Genomic DNA, 24528 nt, shown 5'->3' on the forward strand with positions numbered 1-24528 from the left:
ATTGGAACGGCTGGGTGGGGTGTTGGGTGAGGTCTGTACATCTCCGTTTGAGGCACATTTGTTTAGGTTGGCGTTTTCCTTGGCATTTTTTGGAGCCTTGCGGGTGGGGGAATTGGTATCTCTCAGTAAGTTGTCCCCTGGAGGTTTGAGTCGTGGTGACATTATGGCGGTGGACAGGGGAATTGAATTTTGGATAAGAAAATCTAAAACTGATCAACGGGGGGCAGGGAAGCGAGTGTGTTTGGGAGCGGTTGGGGGATCGGATATGTGCCCGTTGAGGTGTTTCAAGAATTTTGAACAGATTCGTAAAAAGGTGGACGGCCCGCTGTTATGTCATAACGACGGGTCTTTCTTATCACGATACCAGTTTGTGAGTGTTTTCAGGGCGTGTTTGAAGTCATTGGGGTTAGATCCTAAGTCTTTCGGATCGCATTCTTTTCGCATAGGGGCGGCAACGGAGGCATCCATGTGCGGTTTGTCTGAAGACGCGGTTAAACAGATTGGTAGGTGGAAGTCGGGGCGTTTTAAGTTATACGTCCGCCCCCAGGCGGTGGTCGGAAACTGAGTGGGGACTCTTACGGTGAATGGGGGGGGGGGGGGGCGGCCGGGGTGTTGGTGTTTCGTTTTGAGGGTATACGGGACTAAAATGGTTGTTTGTTTGTGCTTTTGTATTGCAGAAACACCCCTTCCCTCCCCCCCGCTGGTCTGGATCCTGGGCCATTCTTACGTGTATTGGGGAGCCCGGCGAGCGGATGCGAGAAGGAACGGGAGACAGTTAGGCTTCGCCAGGGACGTGGCTCTCGTACGATGGCTCGGGGTTCGGGGGTTAGGGTGGAGCAGGGTGTTACAAGAGGTGCATAAACATGCCCGATTAGACAGGCCTCCTGAAGTTTTGGTCTTACACGTTGGGGGGAACGATCTAGGGGAAAGGCCTTTCAGAATCCTAATAAAAGACATCAAGCACGACTTGTTACGGCTATGGGTGTCCTTTCCAGGGATTACGTTGGTTTGGTCGGAGATGGTGGCGAGAAGGAGTTGGCGGAAAGCGCGGTCTGTTGATAGGCTGAACAAGGCGCGGGCAAAGGTGAATAGGGCGATTTCAAAGTTTGTTAGTCGGAATGGGGGTGTTTGTATCCGGCATGTGGAGTTGGAAAGGACGGAAGAGGAATTTTGGTTGGCTGATGGGGTGCACTTAAATGCGGTAGGGATCGATTTGTGGGCCCTCGGCTTGCAGGGTGGTATTGAAAGGGCCCTGAGGTTGAGGGGGGTCTCGGGCACTTGAAGGTTATCAAGGTGCCTTCGTTGTGGCGTGTTATTGGTGGGTCCTTGAAGTTGGTTTAAAATTGTTCGGGGAATCCATACGGGTGTGGATCCCCTCATTGGCACAATTGCTGGTCACCTGGTGATTTGGAGGGGAATCCCGACGGGGATGTCGGGGCCCCTGTGGGTGTGTTGGGGTTAACGAAGGATTAACCCTTACAGTTTGGTGCGCCTGAGCCAGTGTGGGTAACGGCTGGGAGCAAGTTGGTTTTATGGTTCGGTTTATGGGAATCACCAGGGTAGTAGCTTCAAGGACCTTACCGTATTGCAATTTTATTGGTTATGTATTTATGTTAATAAATGGCTGCTATGGCCAGAATTATCCAAAGATATTCGGTGTCTGTGTAGTCATTTTAGATAAGATTGGGAATGGTGGAAGGAGACGTGAGGAAGACCGGAGTCAGCAATTCCAGGGTCAAGAGAGGACGGAGCATTGCCCCCCCTCCCCCTCCCCGGGGCATTTGCGGAGGCCGGCATGACCCCTGATTGGTGGGGAGGTCAGGGTGTCATGGGTGGGGGAGGGGGAGTGAGCCCGTTTTGAAAGGATTGGATGGCCAAAGGGGAGGAGCGGCACTTTCCCGCTCCTCTGGCTGAAGGAAGAGTCCCGCCTGCCCTCCCTGATATTTATGGTATGTCTGGGTGTGCATCATATGGGAGACGGGGGGGGTGGGGGGGGTTTCTCGGGTCGTAGTGGCTGAGTGGCGTGTTATTGGTGGGCCCTTGAAGTTGGTTTAAAATTGTTCGGGGAATCCATACGGGTGTGGATCCCCTCATTGGCACAATTGCTGGTCACCTGGTGATTTGGAGGGGAATCCCGACGGGGATGTCGGGGCCCCTGTGGGTGTGTTGGGGTTAACGAAGGATTAACCCTTACAGTTTGGTGCGCCTGAGCCAGTGTGGGTAACGGCTGGGAGCAAGTTGGTTTTATGGTTCGGTTTATGGGAATCACCAGGGTAGTAGCTTCAAGGACCTTACCATATTGCAATTTTATTGGTTATGTATTTATGTTAATAAATGGCTGCTATGGCCAGAATTATCCAAAGATATTCGGTGTCTGTGTAGTCATTTTAGATAAGATTGGGAATGGTGGAAGGAGACGTGAGGAAGACCGGAGTCAGCAATTCCAGGGTCAAGGCTATGTTCATGTAAAGGTCCAGTCACACTAAGCAACTTACCAGCGATCCCAACAACGATAGGGATCGCTGGTAAGTTGCTAGGAGGTTGCTGGTGAGATGTCACACTGCGACGCTCCAGCGATCCCACCAGCAACCAGTGACCAGCCCCCTGCGCCACGTGGAAGATGCTGCGCTTGGTAACTAAGGTAAATATCAGGTAACCAACCCGATATTTACCTTGGTTACCAGCGCATGGAGCTACACGTGCAGAGAGCAGGGAGCAGCGCACACTGAGCGCTGGCTCCCTGCTCTCCTAGTTACAGTACACATTGGGTTAATTAACCCGATGTGTCCTGCAGCTACATGTGCACAGAGCAGGAGCCGGCAGCACAGGCAGTGAGAGCGGCGGAGGCTGGTAACAAAGGTAAATATCGGGTAACCAAGGACAGGGCTTCTTGGTTACCCGATGTTTACATTGGTTACCAGCCTCCGCAGAAGTCGGCTCCTGCTGCCTGGACATTTAGTTGTTGCTGTCTCGCTGTCACACACAGCGATCTGTGCTTCACAGCGGGACAGCAACAACTAAAAAATGGCCCAGGACATTCAGCAACAACCAACGACCTCACAGCAGGGGCCAGGTTGTTGCTGGATGTCACACACAGCAACATCGCTAGCAACGTCACAAAAGTTGTTCGTTAGCAGCGATGTTGCTAGCGATGTTGCTTAGTGTGACGGGGCCTTAACTGTGACGCTCCTGGACTATCAGGTCGTCACAGGGTATTGCACAATCTACCTTCCCGTGTAGTATCCACCTCCTTCTTGGTTATGGGTCCCTAACCACATGGTGTTGCCTACAGCAGCGAATCAAAACCCTAGAGACACCCTGCACTACACCCACCTAACACACCAGTGGACGGCTTGAGTGGAATAGCGTTGCCCACCTGGGGGGTCAGGGAGGGGAGGTGAGGAAGTGTAGTTAGTTAGTCTGGAGAGTTAGTAAGAGAAGTAGAGCTGAGAGGAGCTCAGAGGAGGCCAGGAGTGGGGCTCCCGTAGTGACTGCCTAGGTCGCAGACGGTGATCTGGGCCTAGAGCAGTCACCCCCGGTCGCAGGGGATCATAGCAAGGGGCTCGCACCATCACCGGGCTGGGATCGAGGCACGACGGGGTACATGGACCCTAGGTCGGGGAGTACCTGCATGCAATCCGATAATTTACCTGTGGAGAACGGAGCCTTCAAAATTCGTTCCGAACCCTCCAGAATCGGGGTACTAGCGCAACGATGGGGATAGGACTTTCCACCCAAAACGGTCCAGAAAATCCCAAGCGTGAACCCTGAGAGCAAGCTCCCACACTTATCCATAGTGGGGAGCGGAACCCGGCAAGTTTCACACTACCGGGACCACCAGAGAAGTAAACGTAGTTCCAGGAGGCAGGTCACAGATCATCAGGCAGCACCATTGGGGACGGGACCCGAACTAGCTCCCATCAGCGGCAGCGGTGTCCAGAGACTTGGTTTACTCGGTTGTCGGTGTCTGCTTAATGGACTGAGTGAGTACAAAAGTGATCCCTGCATCCCACAGCCTTAGTCCCCACTCACCGAGTCCCAGGGCATTCCCCCCTACCCGTGGAGGGTTCTAACACCTTGCTGCCCCGTTCCATCATCCCCGGGTACTCCCAACTGCAGCGGTGGTACTCCTAATTACCACATACCATGGGTGGCGTCATGAACTTTCTAATCCCTTGTAAATACCCCCCTTCATTTGAGTGGCCGCATGACCCCCGGGTTCGGAGACCCTCGAGCCACTGAGAACCCAGGTCCGAGCAGCTCGGCTGACACGGGGGCGGCACATAACGTGGCATGGGGCAGTAGTCGCTGCTCCCCAGAACACTACATGAGAAACAAGGCCCTGCCTGGCTCTGTGCGTTCGTGTTGCATGGGCTCCATGCCCATGTAGGCAGCATGTTGCCAATGTCTTTGGCTGGCCAGGACCTGATGTTAGCTCTTTTCGACAAGGAGGCCACCACTTCCTTTTAAGCAATTGAGCTTTACTGAACAGTCTTTCAATGACAACTGCATACACCAGATAGCGGGTACACAACTCCTCATACGTTACCGTAACAGTTTCTGTAAGCACACATTCTTCAGACACATCTGGTATGTTCCTGTTCTCACAGGTCCTGCCAATTTCAGCACAAGCCAGCCCAACATTACAGTACAGTCCGGGAAATCCATTCTATATTCCCATGGGTTCCAAGTCTGATTCTCCTTCTAGAGGAGCGGATTTGCCAGTATGGTTGGTGTCAATCTTCAAGCTTTCAGGCGCCTGGAGAAGTCTCACCCGGGACAGTCACCTTGTTTCTTGAGTTATTGCATCTTACTTCATTACATTTACGATCAGCAAGTCATTCGGGATCTGAATGCTAATTGTCCTTCTCCCTGAACCCTTCTGACCAGGGCACTCCAATGCTAAGGTTGGCCACTGGAACTAATGCTGTCTCTTGATCTGTATCTCGGTCAATTTCTTCAGATCACGCCATCTGGTTTTCATCGTCTTTTCTCCTGTTTGCCACAGTTCAACTGCATGTGGCCTTGACAACCTTTCAGACCATAGATCTGCTCTACTCATGCGTTGGGCACTATCTAATGTGGCAAGGAAACAGTCACTTTCCATACACTCTAACCTCTCCCACTGTGGGCTAGTCTCATCTGTTAACTATCTTTTTCCCTATGGTCTGGAAACCATATATAGCACTACTGCACATTATACATTACATAACAGTTTATGGTATGTGCCTATGATCAGGACCAGCTGCGTCCTGGATGCAGTGGGTCCTGACCAGTGGGGCCGCGAGTCTCCTCCGCTGGAGAACGCAGGAGACAGCACCTGCTCGTACCTACAATCAGGGTCCAGTGTGCTGTGGTCTCCTGCTTGTCTCCTCCCTATGGAGGACACATGCGAATCCGCAGGAAACAATTGATATGCTGCTTCTTCGAAAGCTGCACCGCAAGTCAGTGTTTGCTGCGGGAAAAAAAAGCACAGTGGGCTCAGGATTTCTAGAAATCCCATCCACTATGCTTGTAATGTACTTTTTCTCTTTCTTCCACTTCAATAATGATGAAACCACTAGTGTTAAATTAAGCAAAACCTATGGAAAAATGCTCAAAAATATCTGCTCATCTCCCGGGCATCTTTTGATCTTTCCCTTTCACATGGATTGTAATGTACAGAGTGTCTTCTGAGCTGAAAATGCCAAAATAGTTGACAGGTCACTTCTTTTAACTGCAAGTTTTTGATGAGTTTTGAGAAGGATTTGGAGAGTTTCTGCTCCGATTCTTCTCCAAAAACTCCTCAAAAAACTCTGTGAGCACATAGCCATCAGATGTTTTTGAAAGCTTCCTAAGGAAAGAAAAAATGCTCAAAAAATTCCCATGAACTGAAAAGTAGATTGTACATAAACCTCTTTAGATGCGTTTTTATCAGGATTTCCTCTTAACGCTCCTCAAAACACTCTCTTATGAAGATAGTCGAGACTGATGCCACCACTGTCGAATCAACACAATGAGGATAACTCAACTCATCTCTCATCAGGTTAACCCTTCGGATAAACTTCCTCTGGGGATGGAGTTTTTTAAGAGCAATAAGGATGTGGGATCTTTTTCACGTGGACGCTACCGAGAGGTGGCAAAACGATTTGAGCTTCTTCCAGGGAATTATGTCATTGTGGCAGCGAACCACAATAAAGAAGAAGATGCTGATTATTACCTCAGAGTCTTCACTGAGAAGCCAACCGGAGCACAGTGAGTACTGATTCCGGAAAACACTTCCATTACTTGGGAACATCTGCTGTAAATTAAAATGTTGTCACTTCTAAAATGGAAATGTGACCATATTATAATAAATCAGATGTCACCGTCATGGCTAGACCCAAAGATTGGTAACGATGTCTCTTTTCCTTAGCTATGGCCTTTTTGCTATAACTGGCATTTGGAAGTGCAGCCATATTAGTCGTCATTATTGAATTCTATTCTCGGGAAACGGTCAATTTCTAAGACACTAATTCAGAATTGATAACTAACATGGCCGCCCAACCTGTTTCACCGGTAAATTCTTTATTAGGAGATATTCAAATTGTCTCTTCAGGGAGGAAGGAGACAAACTCTAGCGCCACCTATTGGAAGTAGCGATTCCAAAAGTCAAAAGTGACCCTCCAACGAGCCTTTTCATATGACCTAGGATTTATGCCAGATCAGACCCTCAATTTGCAGACAGTGTTTCAGGATGATTGTCCCTCGTCAGTGCAAAGTATGAGATCTGGCTGTATGAGAAGCTATAATGGGGTCTAAGGGGAAAACTTTTCTCATTGTGGAGACTGACAAACCAGTCCGGCTGCCAGTAAGGAGGTCTTATAGCTGCAATGCTCCTCTGTGTAATATTCAAATTGTCTCTTCTTGGGAGGAACTAGAGTTTGTCTCCTTCCTCCCTGAAGAGACAATTTGAATATTTCCCAGAGGAGCATTGAAGCTATAAGACTCCTCACCACTGATAGCAAGATTGATTGTTTCAGTCTCTGCAAGGTGAAAAGTTTTCCCTTTAGACCCTTATTAGTAGTTAAGCATACCTCTCAGCTTTGGAAGAACATAAAGAGGCACATATGTGACATGCACTGCGCTTCGTGGCAAATTTTGACCACACCCCAAGCCACACCCATTTGGCTGTACGGGGCAAATGCCCAGGACTGTTTTTCCATTTACAGTCAAAACTCTCATCTATTTGTATCTTCGCTTTATGACATGTTGAGTTTTTTTGTGTTTGTAAGGTCGAGTTCACACAATGCAGCAATCCTATTTTTGTTTACTCCAGGACCTGCACCAAACGACAGAATAACAATCTCCTCTGATTATTGTATTTTTATGCCTTTACCCCTTATTTTATGTGTTTTTGGTGCCGATGTGAAGAGGTGCTTTTATTTGTTTTTTTTTTTATAGGACAGAAAAGCTTGGATTCTGCACTTAAAAAAGTAACTGCAGTTTTTTCCATGTGTTTTATAAAGCTCCACATAGAGAAAAGAAAGCACTAAAACCGCAGAGTTCAGCGGCGTCTTTAGATACACAGTGGCTGAAGTTTTCATGGAATCACATCCACTTTGCTTGGACAGTTAAACACAGCAGAATTTCTGTACAAAATTAAAGCAGCAGAAAAACGCAACATGTGAATACGGCCTAAATGACCAAGCCAATTGGATGTGCTGAACTGTGTGGTTTCGGTGCTAATTTTTTCTGTATAAGATTCTATGTGGACCTGAAAAAATGCAAGCAAAAAAAAAGCCATTGAATCTTTAAATGTAGAATCAAAGCTTTTCTGTAGTCTAATGTATAAAGCTGAGTGTATGTGTGTGTGTGTGTGTGTGTGTGTGTGTGTGTGTGTGTGTTGGCTAAAGGAATTCACACCGTCACATCTACAATCACGAAATTTTGCACAGACACCCCTTTTGACTCAGGGAACATCATAGACTATGTTTTGAGGGGAAATTTTAACCCCGCACTTTACAGTTATTCACCAAAAATCCTGCCTCCATTAAAGTCAATGGAGCTGGGAGCCACAATGCAGCCAGAACTTCAGAAGAATGCGCAGCCACGCCCTTAAATGGAATGTTGGCATGTCACAATGCAGCCAGTCAAAGAGACAGACAGGGAAAACAGAGAAAGAGACAGACAGGGAAAGAGACAGACAGGGAAATAGACAGGGAAAGAGGCAGACAGACAGGGAAAGAGACAGACAGGGAAAAAGACAGACAGGGAAAGAGACAGGGAAAGAGCCAGACATACAGGGAAAGAGACAGACAGGGAAAAAGACAGAAACAGGGAAAAAGACAGAAACAGGGAAAGAGACAGAAACAGGGAAAGAGACAGAAACAGGGAAAGAGACAGAAACAGGGAAAGAGACAGAAACAGGGAAAGAGACAGAAACAGGGAAAGAGACAGACAGGGAAAGAGACAGACAGAGAAAGAGACAGGGAAAGAGGCAGACAGACAGGGAAAGAGACAGACAGGGAAAGAGACAGAAACAGGGAAAGAGACAGAAACAGGGAGAGAGACAGACAGGGAAAGAGGCAGACAGACAGGGAAAGAGACAGACAGGGAAAGAAACAGACAGGGAAAAAGACAGAAACAGGGAAAAAGACAGAAACAGGGAAAGAGACAGAAACAGTGAAAGAGACAGAAACAGGGAAAGAGACAGAAACAGGGAAAGAGACAGCAGGCAGGGAGAGAGACAGAGAAAGAGACAGACAGGGAAAGAAACAGGGAAAGAGGCAGACAGACAGGGAAAGAGACAGACAGGGAAAGAGACAGACAGCGACAGACAGGGAAATAGATAGAGAGACAGACAGACATAGGGGGAGACAGACAGAGACTGGGAGAGAAACAGAGACAGTTACTATCCTGTGCAATGCTGGGTGCTACAGCTAGTATTAAATATAATTAAAATAATTAAAACCCTAAATTCACATCTGTAACAAACATGTATCAAATATCGAGAAAATGCATAAAAATACATAGAAAACATGCAATTATTAGAGAAGATTGTTATCGTGTTCTGTTTTTTGAACATCTGGAGACAAAACGCAACATTTACGCTACGTGTGAACACGACCTCAGCTTACAATTTTTGGATTTATTAGAGAACAATAAATAATCACTTCATGTTTTTACGCTATTTACCGATCCCCATCAATAATCTGATCGCTGTGGTGTTCGGTTCGTTACGATTATAGGGACACCAGATATGTCCATGTTATTTGCTGATTTGTGATGTGTATTGTTTTTTTGTAACGCCGCACATTACTCGCCCTGTCAGTTAGTAGCGGTGGATGAGATAACGGCAGCTTCAAAGCTGAGGGGTTCGGTAATCCCAACAGACACTTGTCTGATCATTTCCAATTGGCACATGAGGAAGCAAAACTTCTCTCGCTATCTTAGCACCTACGTAGATCTGTCAGCAACTTGGTGGATCAGTTCTGCTGACAGATCTCTTTTACCGGTGGACGGCACCTCTCTGTCGACTACCATTGTGTTGGTAATAGGAGAAGTGATAGTAGATCACATAACAGTAATCGGATGTCTATATTGCTTTATTTCTACAGACATGTTTAACCTGCTGAATGCTGATCGGGGAGGATCCAGATGAGGTGAGATTGTTTTATACATTATCTTAAAAGTTATTTGAATAATAATGTCAGAACGCTAAAGTGTGAGACAGAGAAAAGAAGCAGCTCCAGGAACATATTCACCCGTCACAATAACGTGGATTTACTGTATACTCCAGCATAACTATTAATTATTAGTACAACTCTGAAAGACACAAAGTTCTACCAAGGAGAATATGGATATCGAGAAGTGGTATATGGAAACATATGAAAACGCTTTGAATATTGGCTAAAATTTTTGCACAATGGAACGTTTTGTGTTTTCATGCTAGTTTGGCTGGATTTCTTTGCAGAAATGCATCTCCATTGGAGTGGAGTATTATTTCTGGCATAGAGGAGCTCACATTGAATTCATTAAGTGGCATGAATTTAGTCAATTGTACTTCAACGAGCCCTTTATCAATTCTGGTCTATACAACGCCAGTCTTCATGAATCCATACTTAGAACTTTAATTCCCAAGACTTAGTTGCGGTTCCCAGTTGGCGTCACACGGCATTGTCCGCACATGCGGCACAATCCAGTGCCATACCGGCTCGTTTGTATCCAGAGCGGTGGAGCCTCTGACCATAATCCGCCCCTGGGGGGGCCAAGTACTGACCGGCACAAGTCCACTTTAATCCTGACTGCACATTAATGCCATGTTTGTTTTTTCCTAATTTATCTTTTTTTTTCTCACAGTGGCTCCTCGCAAAATTGGCCTGAGATCCACAATGATGAGAATCCAGGATAAAGGCTTCATTTAATCCCTCAATCACAACGCTCAGAAAATCATATTATATCTGTTATAAGCAAAAAAAAAGTCATTTCAATAAAATCTGCATAATATTCTCTTGTGTGAATTGAGCATCTTGTTGTCGTTACTCTCATGTGTTTTATAGGTTTCTACAAAGCTTCACTCTTTACATTGCAAGAAAGGTTTATTTGAATATGGCCAAGTCCGAGGAGCTTTTTGCCGGTTTTCTCGGAATCTGCCACTAAGTGAAACGTTCTCCCAACCATCCCTACTCTAAACTCCTGTCTGGAATAATATAATATGGTCAGGACTTTACAGTTAAAGTCATTAAGGTCTCCCCTTTTATCTGAAGACTAAAGAGTAGTGATGAGTAGAGATGAGCGGACCTGTGGATGTTCGGGTTTGGCAGGTGCAGCCGGACTTTATGTAAAGTTCTGTTCTAGACCTAAACTTGCTCTCTTTCAAGTCGGATTGAAGTTGCTCCAGTTGATTCTGTAGAGCAGTTTCTTTAGAGACAAATTCTACATCTCCCGAGAATTTTTTCGACAAATCAATTTGTTCTTTAAGTTTATCGCAAAGAGTAAAAAGTATGAGTGTACCGCCCCGCACTCGGCGGCAACCGAGCCGCTCGGGTTCGGACTTGCTGGGTGGTGGCTCGAGCGTTTCCGGACCAGGGGGCCCCATGGTCCACTTTGATCTGAAGGGGGAACTGGCGCTTTAAGGGAATGTAGGTGTACGGCCGTGTTTTAAGTTCGTGACGCCACCCACGGGTTGTGGTGAAGGTGGACACCAGCGCTGTGGTTACTGGGCACCTGGGGAAGATGTTGCGCAGCAAGATGTTAACCCCTCCGTGGGTAGGGATGGTGGCCCCATGATCCGTTGGGTGCTGTGTGATGGGCGGTGCAGGGAGGTGTGTGGCCGGAGGGCACTGTTGTACTCACGATTAGTAACACACACAAGTCACTGGTAAACCAAGATGATGGTGGTCGGTGCTCGCAGCTGGCTGCCTCTGGTCCCCCACCCGGTTGGTGGTCTCTGCCTTTCTCCTGCACCGTGTTGTGTATCGTTGGGCTGCCTGCGCTTCAGCGCCAGGAGTCCGCTCCCCGGCTTTGTGGATGTTGGGAGAGCCCTTTGCCCGCAGACGCTGGCCCGTGGGATCTCTCTGCCTGTTCGGTGGCTTTCTATCCCCCTCGTTGAGCTGTTGTCTTCAGTCGGGACTTTGGGTAGGAAAGGACCTAAAGTCCTAGCCTCAATCAGTTAATTAGCTAGTCCCCAGTAGCGTCTGGACCTAGTTTCAGGGTCTTAGTACCCCCCTTTGTGCTCCGGTTTCCAGTCGGTTAACCGGGTCGGTACCAGCGGGTCACTACCCTGTCCCGGTCCACCACAGTTCCACCGAGCTGTCTTCCCGGCTCCTGCAGGCTGAGGCCACCATATGCCTCCTAGCCAAAGGTGCCCAAGCTCCGACCCAGACACCTGTCAGACCGCTGCAGACCAGGCACAGGCCTGCTGCTAGACTTGAACTTCAACTACCAACTACTACTGACAACAACTGACACTAATTACCGACTGTTTTCCTGCCTCAGGACCTGTGAACTCCTCGGTGGACGTGGCCAACCGCCTGGCTCCGCCCCCCTGGTGTGAACATCAAGCCCTGAGGGATGGGACTAGGGTTTAATGTGGTTGGCTGCTGTTACCTTGTTAGGGGACAGGTGTTATGCGGGGCACTATCTGTGACTACCTGGCTAGTCCAGGGCGTCACATGAGCTTCTCCTCTTCCAGAAACAGTCTCATAAACCGCAGTGAACCGATTGACCAAAATATATAAAAATCAAATTGCCTCCTGGTGGAGCCTCAAAAATTATATTAAATCTGAAATTGTTCCCCGCCATTTGCATATTTCACTTGCTCTGGGGACTCGCTAAAAAAATCCAGCTTTATTAGAAAACTTGGAAATGGAGGCTACGATCAGTTCACTGCGGAAGAGGAGAAGGAGACACTTTTTTACTCTTTCCAATAAACTTAAAGAACAAATTGATTTGATGAAAAAGCTCTCGGGAGAAGCAGAATCAACTGGAGCAATTTCAATACCACTTGAAAGAGAGAAAGCATAGAAATGTAGCGCCCCTGAATACATCAGGGTTGTACAGGGAGCCTCTGCCCAGGGTGCAAGACCTACCTCCCTAGTACCAGGTACCTAAGAAAACTGGTGTCACCTCCATCAGCACCACAAATCCCAATCATACCTTACATCATGACCTGTCAGACACACCAGTGGGTTGGTCTAGCTGGAACAGGGCCACCCACCTAGGGGTCAGGCAGACTGGTGGGAGGGAGGAAGTCAGTTCAGGGAGAGCCCTCAAAGTGTGAGGAGCTGGAGTGATAGCTCCTGGGGAGCTAGACCAAGGTTGGGTCGCAGACAGTGGTCCGGGAGCAGAGGAGTCGGAGTCCGGGGGCAGGACGTCAGTCTGGGGTGCGACAGACGCGGTCTCGGAGGGGGTACAGGACCCTAGGTCAGGAGCAGATTTAACATCTTGCAATTAACCTGCAGAGGGAGAGGATCTTCAGGACCTTCCCTGAGAGCTCAGAGACTGAGGGTGTGATGCCCTGGACTAGCCAGGTAGTCACAAATAGCGCCCCACACAACACCAGTCCCTCACTAGGTAACATCAGCCAAACACAAAACCCTATTCACCTCCCTCAGGGTTTGATGGACACACCAGGGGGCATGCCCAGGCAGTTGGACACGCCCGCCGAGGAGTTCACAGGTCCAGGAGGTCTGCCACAGTCTGACAACAGGTGTCTGGGTCGGAGCCCAGCCACCTTTGGCTAGGAGGCATATGGTGGCCTCAGCCTACAGGAGCCGGGAAGACGGATCGGTGGGACCGTAAGGGACTGGGACAGGGTAGTGGCCCGCCGGTACCGAACCGGGGAACCGACTGGAAACCAGAGCACAAAGGGGGGTACTCAGACCCTGAAACAAGGTCCAGAAACTACTGGACAAAGTTAATTAACTGATTGAGGTCTGGACTTTAGGTCCTTTCCCACCCAAGTCCCGACTGAAGACAACAGCCCAACGAGGGGGATAGAAAGCCACCGCACAGGCAGAGAGATTCCACGGGCCAGCGTCTGTGGGCAACGGGCTCTCCCGACATACACAAAGCCGGGGAGCAGGCTCCTGTCGCTGAAGCGCGGGTAGTCCACAGCTACACAACACGGTGCAGGAGAAAGGCAGAGACCACCAAACCGGGTGGGGGACCAGACGCAGCCGGCTGCGGGCACCGACCACCATCATCTTGGTTTACCAGAGATTCGTGTGTGTCAATCATCGTGAGTACAACTGTGCCCTCGGGCCGTGCACCGCCCTGCACCCCACCAGCATGTCCTTCCCAATCGGGTCCCGGGGCCATCACCCCCTACCCACGGAGGGGTTAACACCTTGCTGCGCAACATCTTCCCCGGGTGACTAGTAAACAGCAGCGGTAGTGTCCACATTCACCACATCCCGTGGGTGGCGTCACGAACTTAACTAAAACCACGGCCCCGGCCGTAAACCTACGTCCCCTTCAAAGCGCCAGTCCCTTTTCAGAGCGAAGTGACCCCGGATCCGGAAGCGCTCGAGCCACCCACCGACGAGCCCGGATCCGAGCGGCTCGGCTGCAGCTGAGCGCGGGGCGGTACAAGGGCATCATCACAACGCGGGGGACAGGGTTTTCGAACCAAAGCAACCCACTGAAGTCCCAAGTGCCAGCCCTCAAGAGCACAGCTACACCACACATGGTGAGCGAGGCCCCCAGCAGCTTCAAACTGCGGGGACCACCAACAGACAACAAACAGTGCACGGAGGCAGGTTCTGAATCACTTAGTGACACCGGTGGGACTGGGTACTTGAATGGGCTTCCCGCAGCAGCACTCAGAGGCTTTGGTTTACCACAGTGTGTGTGTCTACTTTGTAAACCTCATCCAACACCACGACTAACCACAGTGATTACCCTGATCCCTGCACCCTGCTCTCCCAAAGCTGTCCTCCCAAGTCTACCAAACTCCAGAGTCCGGGGCCTTCCCTACCTGCGGAGGGACTGACACCTTACTGCTTTACACCATCTGCCCCGGTACTCCTTACAGCAGCGGCAGTACTCCCATTACCGCAACTCGCAGGTGGCGTCACAAACTTCTCTCTTGTAAATAACCCCTTCAAATGTTTTGAGTGCTCGCTGAGCCAGGGTTTGGCCCCCTCAAGTCACGACCGCCCCAGATCCGAGCACCTCGGTCGTCACCGGGGCGGCACAGAAATTTTGTTAGATAGACAACTTGACCTGAACTTCATTGAAGTCACTGATTGGCAGTTTGGTTCTCAACCCACACGCAGCCAGCCATAAGCAGACCACTTCCGAGGAAGTGTGGACTGGGTTTTTCCATTTTTTTTCTGCACCCACTTCATCAGAGAACGCTGGCTCTACCCGCAGTGTGAGCCGTTCAAACACTGCAAGCGACTGGCGCTGGGGTGAGCACCGAGTGTACCCAAGGGGTTGGACATTTAGTATGCGGTGCCAAACCCTGAACATGGACTTCTAAACAGAAGTACGTATTACTGTTTGGGTTAGCCACAAGAATGAAGCTTGGTGAAAAGCTGCAGCGTAGACAACCAATAAGCTTTAAGTCTGTGGGCACTTCCGGGCCTATCACAGCCATGCCAAGTTAGGCCCGGGTACCACTGGACGAATGCTGAGACCAGAACATGGTGAAGCGGTTTTAGATTGCATGGCTACCAGAGCCTCCATTTCCTTTGCATTATCTTCCAGCCAGTCAACTGGTTAAAACGCAGAGTTGGAACCTAAGGACTAGAGATGAGAAAACTTATTTGGAAGAGGTCCATCATTTTCAAATTCAGTACAAGCCTTGGATTTCCAAGCACTTTTATTAAAAATCAGTAGTGCTGGGGGCGTGGCCTGGACATGGCGCCTGCAAGACGCATACTGTGAGAGCTCCGTACCAACGGCTGCAAACACTGCCACTAACCAGCAACCACAGGCAGTCACCGTGGTCAGATGAAGGGGAAGACGGGTCTCCGGTCAGAGACGCCTGCAGAGGGGACTCCCAGCCGCAGGAAAAACGGTATTGTGCCATACCTGACTGAGCCCGCACACCCCCCTCAGCAGTCTCCTAGGCCTCTCATGGCTGGCGGGAAATGTGCTGCTGACACTTGGCTGTCACAGCTGGAGCGCTCTCCTGCTTCTCCTGCCCGCTCTGCACAACGCTCTGGTGAGAGTCTGCAGACCCACCTTGACACCACATGCTTCTGGACTGCTGGCTCCCAGAAAGCACACCGGGGACTGGAACGCGGCAGACCAGGGGGGAGGGGTGAATACTGAGGAACCGCTTGCAGGACACTCTTCTCCCTCTGAGTCAATACAAGGCAGAGGATCTCCGCCCCCCCAGGCTGAATGCTCTAGTTTACAAGGTACCATGCTGATGTGACGCCCCTGGTCTAGTCAGGTCGTCACAGGTTACTGCACAAACTGCCCTCCTCGTGCAGTATTCAACCCCCCATGGTTCTGGATCTCTGTCCTGCAGTGCTGCCTCCATCAGCATTCACAAATCGAAATTATACTTTGCACCACACCTGTCAAGCACACCAGTGGGCTGCTTAAGCAGGAATAGGGCTGCTCACCTAGGGGTCAGACAGGGAGGCGGGAGGTGTCAAGTGAGTCGAGTGGTAGCCCTCGAGCTGTGAAAAGCTCTGAGGAAGCCTTGAGTTGGAGCTCCTAGGGCAGGGGTGGGGAACCTTTTTACTGCCGGGGGCCATTTGGAATTTCCTACTAACCTTTGGGGGCCGCACAACATTATCAACCTGAAAAATAACCCTGCTATATTTGGTCAAACGATTAATTAACTCACCCCTATTGTGGTGGCCGGAGCTGCTTCTCTTTGGTACGATTGTGATGTTCGGTGATATTGATCATCTTGTTTCTCACAGCTGCTTTTCCAGGTTTGTCTCTGTCTGGAGATGCTGGGGGCATACACATCACAGGAGGGGCCGGGGCGCATAAATTACAGGAGACACTGGGAGTACACATCACAGGAGGGGCTGGGGCATATACATCACAGGAGGGGATGGGGCATATACATCACAGGAGGGGCTGGGGCATATACATCAGTAGGGGGCATGGACAGCCCTGGCGGTGGCACAGGCATTACTGGGGACACGCACAGCACTGGGTGGCAGCACGCACTGCACTGGGTGGCAGCACGGACTGCACTGGGTGGCAGCACGGACTGCACTGGGTGGCAGCACGGACTGCACTGGGTGGCAGCACGGACTGCACTGGGTGGCAGCACGAGGGAGACAGACAGGTCTGGGGGAACATAGACATCAACAGGAGAGCACGGACTGGGGAGCATAGAAAGCAGTGGGAGGGTACAGACAGCAGTAGCGAGTTAAGAGCACTGAGGGGTGGCACACAGCACTGGGGAGCATGGACAGCATAAGGGGGGCACAGACAGCACTCACCGTGGCATGGACAGCACTGGTGGCAGCATGGACAGCATTAGGTGGTGCGGACAGCACTGGTGGGGGGGCATAGACATCACCCAGGGGGTACAGACAGCACTAGGGGGGGCACGGACAGCAGTGAGGGGTTACACCGCGCTGAGGGGGTACACAGCACTGTGGTGTACACAGCATTAGGGGGTACACACAGCACTAGGGGGTACACACAGCACCTGGGGGTACACACTGTACTAGGAGGTAAACAGCACGAGGGGGTACACACAGCACGAGGGGGTACACACAGCACGAGGGGGTACACACAGCACGAGGGGGTACACAGCACGAGGGGGTACACAGCACGAGGGGGTACACACAGCATTAAGGGGTACACAGCACAAGGGAGTACACAGCACAAGGGAGTACACACGGCATTAAGGGGTACACACAGCATTAGGGGGTACACACAGCATTAGGGGGTACACACAGCATTAGGGAATACTCACTGTACTAGGGGGTACACACTGCACTAGGGGGTACACACTGCACTAGGGGGTACACACTGCACTAGGGGGTACACACTGCACTAGGGGGTACACACAGCATTGGGGGGTACATACAGCACGAGGGGGTACACACAGCACTAGGGGGTACATACAGCACTGGGGGATACACACTGTACTAGGAGGTACACAGCACGAGGGGGTATACACAGCACGAGGGGGTATACACAGCACGAGGGGGTATACACAGCACGAGGGGGTATACACAGCACGAGGGGGTACACAGCACGAGGGGGTACACACAGCATTAAGGGGTACACACAGCATTAAGGGGTACACACAGCATTAGGGGGTACTCACTGTACTAGGGGGTACTCACTGTACTAGGGGGTACACACTGCACTAGGGGGTACACACTGCACTAGGGGGTACATACAGCACGAGGGGGTACACACAGCATTGGGGGGTACACACAGTACGAGGGGGTACACAGCACTGAGCGGGGGGGGGGGGGCAGCGATGGGTTGAGTACTCGGAGTGAGGGGGAGGGAGAGTCACACACACAGCAGGTCCGGGAGGCTGGTAAACCTGCTGCAGCTATTCTGTGTGACTTTATCGCAGCGTGCTGCTTACCCGCCCACCAGAGCACACAGGCCGGGGATAAGCCTAGAATGTATGGGCTGCAGTCAGGTCCTGGAAGTCAGGATCTGGAGAGAGCCCATACATTCTAGCATCTACCCACAGGGCATCAGGCAGTGGGATTTAAAGGGCCGGCAGCCGGGAAAAGTGCGGCTGCCACCAAAGCACAATGGTCCCCGGGAATGTGCCCGGGGGCCGCATAAAATGTCGTCACGGGCCGTATACGGCCCGCGGGCCGGAGGTTCCCCACCCCTGTCCTAGGGGAAAGCAGACTAGGTCGCAGATGGTGGTCTGGACCTAGAGGAGTCGGACCCCCTGTCACAAGGGTTTGAGGCTAAGTGTCTGGAACCCGTTGAGGAAGACGGCCAGCAGCCTGGTCTTATCACCGGTCCTGGACTTAAGGCACGATGAGGTACACGGACCCTAGGTCGGGGAGAAGCTTCAGGCAACTCGGCAATTAACCTGAGGTGAACGGGACCTTTATGGACTGTTCCCACCCAGCTCAGAGATCGGGGGCACTAGCGCAACGAGGGGGATAGGGCTTTCCTAGCAAGCAGCCCACTGTAATCCCAAGAGTGAGCTCCTGAGAGCAGGTTCCTTCACTTAGCCATAGTGGGGAGCGGGGCCCAGATAGCTCCAAGCTACAGGACCACAACGGACAATCTAAAACTTAGGCTACTTTCACACATCCGGATTTTTGCTCTGCGGCACAATACGGCGTTCTGCAGAAAAACCGCAACCGGCTTTTGTAACGCTGGTTGTGGTTTTTTTTTGCATAGAAATTACATTGGTGCCGTATTGTGCCGCAGGGGCTTGCGTTCGGTCCGGTTTTGGCCGCATGCGGCAGATTTAGCCGATGCCGCGGCCGGATCGAACGTACCCTGCAACGTTTTTTGCTCCGGCAAAAAAACACCGCATCGCGCCGCATCCGGCCACTGCGGCGCATTTTTCAATGCATACCTATGGAGGCCGGATGCGGCGCGATGCGGAAAAACCCGCATCCGGTCACCGCATGCGTTTTTTTCCACTGCGCATGCTCAGTAGCATGCCGCAACCGGAAAAAAACGGACGGGCCGCATGTAAAAACTTATGCAAAGGATGCGGTGTTTTCGCCGCATCCGTTGCATAGTTTTCACAGCCGGATTGAGCCGGATGTGTGAAAGTACCCTTAGTGCCAGGAGGCCCTTCATCTCCAACGTCCACTTCACCAGCATGAAGTGGGCTTGGGCCTGGATCCTCCGACACATCCTCTCCCTCAGCTCCTCGATCCAATCAGTGGTTCCGGGGACAGGATTCTCCGGGCGCTGCTTGCCAGGTTGCTGCGACATCTTGCTGCCGGTATTCAGGAACGGGTTTCTGCAGAGTGCTGGCGTCCCTGCACTTTATCAGTTCTGATCACATGCCACTCCCTCACCTCCCCCCTTGGTTTCCGGCAGCAATCACCGGCTGCGTTCACTGGAGATGGGCGGAGCTTTAGACTCCCGCTCTTTTCGGGGATGAAGAAGGTGAGGTTGTTGTTTTTAGAGCCAAAGATGGCGGGCAAGATGGTGGCAGTCCAAAAATGTCAGCGTTTCACGGATTAACAGTTCAGAAAAAGGCGCACTTCACCCAGGTTAGGGGATGGGGTAAGAATCCTGTTCGTGACGCCAAGGTTTGTCGTGGGCGGGGGTGACTGACCACGGCAGGGAAGGCTGGCAAGGCGCTCGGATCAGGGATCGTGGCTGTGGCTCGAGTGGCAGCTGGATACGGGGCTCGTGCATTAGCCCGTCGCCCACAACAATAAAAAGGGGGTATTTACAGGGGGAGAGTTTGTCATTGACGCCACCCGTGGGTTGCGGTGATTTGTGGGGGACACCACCGCTGCCTTTGAATGGGATGCCTGGGGCTGATGGATTGGGGCAGCAAGGTGATATCCCCTCCACGGGTAGGGGAGGCGTTGTCCTGGGACCCAGGTGTAGGTGGTGTGCAGTGCTGGGGCGCCGTCTGCGGGCTGGACTGGATGACACCGATGTACTCACTGTTCATCAATAAACCACACAGAGTCCAAGATGTAAACCAAGTGCTGGATACCAGTAGCCTCCGGAGGCGTGTGTTGGTCCTACACACCGGTTGACAGGACAGGGGCCCTTCCTCCTGCACCTCAGTGGTTTGTCTCCTGTGTTGAATAGTCCGCATGAAACGGGAAAAGTCCACTCGCGGTGTCTTTGCTGTGGTAGCTGTGGCCCGCGAGATCTGACCCTTGGGATTTTTGCAGGCACTTGCAGACGCCCTATCCCCCGCGTTGGACTTCCGTCTCGCTCTCTGAGCTTACTGGTGGGACAAGACATGGAATCTTGTCCCCTGCTGGCTAATTGACAAGGGACTTGAAGCTGTCCTCGCCCTAGGGTCCAGCTACCCCGACTGTGCATGGCCTCCGGACTGGATCCCCGCTGTCGGCACCGGCGGGCTACAACCCTGCCCCGGTCCACTTAACGTCTCCCACGCCCGGATCTCCGTCGCCTGTGGCCCTGCTCTGCCGCCTGCTACCTAGTCAGCTCAGGTAGTCCGGTAGTCCGGGAGATACAATCTCCGACTATCACTTCACTCCTCTCACTTCCTCTGTCTCAGCTTAACTGATGTGTTCCCTCCCCTTGACACCTCAGAACCCCTAGGTGGGCGTCACCATATGCCTGGCCCCGCCCACTGGTGTGTCCCTATTGTCCTTGGGGAGGTGACTAGGTTTTTGTGGCTGATGTATGTACCTGTGTGGGGATTGTGTTGGAAGGCCAAAGGGAAGAGAATCCTGCATCTGGAAGATGGATGCAGTCATCTGTGACAACCTGATTTTGTCAGGGCGTCACATATATATTACACACACACACATTTACCCAGTCTGCATATTTAAACAAGCTTAAAGGAGGTTTCATCCCATCTACAAAATTGTCCATAGCATGGCCCATCTACGCAGTCACCTGACTGTTAAGGCCTCCGATTGGCTGCAGGGTCCAGTAACCAGTGGATGAGACATCATCTCTTCCAGTCTATTCAGTATCTACTGCTAGAACAACAGGGGTTTAGAGAATTAAGTAACACTTCTTCATTAGGGATGCGGACCTGTGGAAGTTCTGGGTTGCTGGGTTTCTTCTGAACTTTAGATAAAAGTTTGGTTTGGGACCTGGAATTGACCCAAACTTGACCCCGGACCTCACAACCCATACAGGTCAAGCTATACCAAACCTCTGTGCTATAAAATGGCTGTAAAATGGTCATTGTGAGGGCTGATTGGGGGGGAGGGGCTGAAAGAGGATGACAAATGGGGCCATTGTCTTGCAAATATGTGGATATGCTGTCAGGACGAGCATACTGCAGCAGGCTGACAATAGCGGTGCAAACCGTGATCTAGCTTTTATACAGCCCGGGTCACATGGAGCCCTGGCCAATCACAGCCATGCCAATAGTTGGCATGGCTGTGATAGGTCCGGAAGTGCACACAGCCTTAGGCCCCCTTCACACGTCAGTGAAAAACACAGACGTTCTTCACTAACGTGTAAAACACGCACATGTCCCTCCGTGTTCCGTGATTCACGGCACATGTGGGTTGTCCATGTGCAATCCATGATCCGTGATTGCAAATGGACATTACTCACCTGCCTTCGCTCCTGCTGTCCATGGTGCTGAACTCCTCGGCTCTGCAGCGTCCGCCCACCGCTCTCTGCAGCTACTTCCGGGTTGGCTTCTCCTGCTTTCATGAATATTCATAAGCCTGGCAGGAGCTGCAGAGGACGGAGGCTGCAGAACGAATCGCATGAAAGGTGAGTTGAAAATGTTTATTATTTAATATGTCAGTGTTTTTTTGGTACGTGTTTCACGGATGTCACACGGATCACACCATAGTGTGGTCCGTGGGTCATCAGTGATGAAAGAAAAAAACGGACTTGTCTCCGTGCAGAATCACGGGCACGCGTGTACGCTGCACGGAGACACGTTCAGTGAAAAATCACTGATGTGTGAGCAGACCCATTGATTATAATGGGTCTGCGTATGTCAGTGATTCTGTTACGTACAAAAAAAAGCACATATGTACCAGAATCACTGACGTGTGAAGGGGGCCTTAAAGCTTATTGATTGGCTGCTCTGCAACATTTCAACCAGCTTTATTTGGTTGTCAAACCCAACAGTAACACGGACTTCCGTTTAGAAGTCTGTTTGGAGTTCGACACCAGACACTAAAGCCCACTTTACACGTTGCAATTAGTTGTACAATCGCATTTGCGATGTGACACGCCCAGGTCGCATACGGGATCTATCAGATTTCACGTTGGTCGTTCATTTGCTGTCACACGAGCGTTAGTAGTCTATGTTAAATTGGTCAATTTTGTGTGCGATCCTTTAGATCATGTGATCTGTGACGTATGCATTGAGCACCTTTTTTTTTTTTTATTTATTGACTTGACAAGCGTGTGTAATGTGGGATGCGTTTTTACTATGTCATCTGCCATTCAGCTCTGCTACATGGCCGCTAACAGCAGACACAGACAGCCATGTAGCAGAGCTGAATGGCAGATGACAGCAGACACAGACAGAGCCGCACTGTCAGAATGAACTCGGGTGAACTTCACCCGACTTCATTGTCATGCTGCGGCTCTGTCTGTGTCGCGTCCTGATTAGCGGTCACCAGTGAAGACTCACCGGTGACCACTAATCCCCTGAGTAACTGAAGTTAGCAGCCCTCTCTCATATACTCACCGATCCCCGGCGCGGCGCTGCACGGCATTCACACTGCTCCGGCGGCTTTTACTGTTTTGAAAAAGCCGGCCGCCCATTAAACAATTTCGTATTCCCTGCTTTCCCCGCCCACCAGCGCCTATGATTGGTTACAGTGAGACACGCCCCCACTCTGAGTGACAGGTGTCACACTGCACCCAATCACAGCAGCCGGTGGGCGTGTCTATACTGTGTAGTGAAATAAATAATTAAATAATTAAAAAAAACGGCGTGCGGTTCCCCCCATTTTTAAAACCAGCCAGATAAAGCCATACGGCTGAAGGCTGGTATTCTCAGGATGGGGAGCTCCACGTTATGGGGAGCCCCCCACCCTAACAATATCAGCCAACAGCCGCCCAGAATTGCCGCATACATTAGATGCGACAGTTCTGGGACTGTACCCGGCTCTTCCCGATTTACCCTGGTGCGTTGGCAAATCGGGGTAATAAGGAGTTATTGGGAGCCCATAGCTGCCAATAAGTCCTAGATTAATCATGTCAGGCGTGTCCCCGAGATACCTTCCATGATTAATCTGTAAATTACAGTAAATAAACACACACACCAGAAAAAAATCCTTTATTAGAAATAAAAACACACACATATACCCTGGTTCACCACTTTAATCAGCCCCAAAAAGCCCTCCTTGTCCGGCGTAATCCAGGATGATCCAGCGTCGCATCCAGCGCTGCTGCATGGAGGTGACCGGAGCCGCAGCAGACACAGCCGCTCCGGTCACCTCCACACAGCAAATGAACACAGCCGCGCGATCAGCTGAGCTGTCACTGAGGTTACCCGCGGCCACCGCTGCATCCACCGGTGGCCGCGGGTAACCTCAGTGACAGCAGCTGATCGCACGGCTGTCTTCATTTGCTGCATGGAGGTGACCGGAGCGGCTGTGTCTGCTGCGGCTCCGGTCACCTCCATGCAGCTGCGGTTGAAGCGACGCTGGATCATCCTGGATTACGCCGGACAAGGAGGGCTTTTTGGGGCTGATTAAAGTGGTGAACCAGGGTATATGTGTGTGTTTTTATTTCTAATAAAGGATTTTTTTCTGGTGTGTGTGTTTATTTACTGTAATTTACAGATTAATCATGGAGGGTGTCTCATAGACGCCTGACATGATTAATCTAGGACTTATTGGCAGCTATGGGCTCCCAATAACTCCTTATTACCCCGATTTGCCAACGCACCAGGGTAAATCGGGAAGAGCCGGGTACAGTCCCAGAACTGTCGCATCTAATGTATGCGGCAATTCTGGGCGGCTGTTGGCTGATATTGTTAGGGTGGGGGGCTCCCCATAACGTGGAGCTCCCCATCCTGAGAATACCAGCCTTCAGCCGTATGGCTTTATCTGGCTGGTTTTAAAAATGGGGGGAACCGCACGCCGTTTTTTTTAATTATTTAATTATTTATTTCACTACACAGTATAGACACGCCCACCGGCTGCTGTGATTGGGTGCAGTGTGACACCTGTCACTCAGAGTGGGGGCGTGTCTCACTGTAACCAATCATAGGCGCCGGTGGGCGGGGAAAGCAGGGAATACGAGATTGTTTAATGGGCGGCCGGCTTTTTCAAAACAGTAAAAGCCGCCGGAGCAGTGTGAATGCCGTGCAGCGCCAGGGATCGGGGATCGGTGAGTATATGAGAGAGGGGGATAGACTGACATGGACTGAGAGTGAGGGACAGAGATAGTGACGGACTGACAGAGATTAGTAAATGACAGACATTGTGAGGCGCTTCAGAACGCAGCTTTTTAGCTGCGCTCTGAAGCAGACCTTTTTTA

General features: G+C 50.9%; 1 protein-coding gene across 1 annotated transcript in view; it reads left to right on the top strand.

The window, feature by feature from the left end:
- LOC142294903 (calpain-2 catalytic subunit-like) overlaps nucleotides 1–10470 on the top strand; it is a 62709-nt gene extending 52239 nt beyond the window's left edge. The window contains exons 11-13 of the mRNA XM_075337967.1: nucleotides 6026–6234; nucleotides 9579–9623; nucleotides 10321–10470. Of these exons, the coding sequence (XP_075194082.1) occupies nucleotides 6026–6234; nucleotides 9579–9588 (219 nt within the window). The 3' untranslated portion in view covers nucleotides 9589–9623; nucleotides 10321–10470. The remainder of the gene's footprint in view (nucleotides 1–6025; nucleotides 6235–9578; nucleotides 9624–10320) is intronic.
- The last annotated feature ends 14058 nt before the right edge of the window (nucleotides 10471–24528 follow it).

This window comes from Anomaloglossus baeobatrachus, chromosome 3, assembly GCF_048569485.1.
Source record: "Anomaloglossus baeobatrachus isolate aAnoBae1 chromosome 3, aAnoBae1.hap1, whole genome shotgun sequence".
In the NCBI taxonomy this organism is placed as follows: Eukaryota; Metazoa; Chordata; class Amphibia; order Anura; family Aromobatidae; genus Anomaloglossus; species Anomaloglossus baeobatrachus.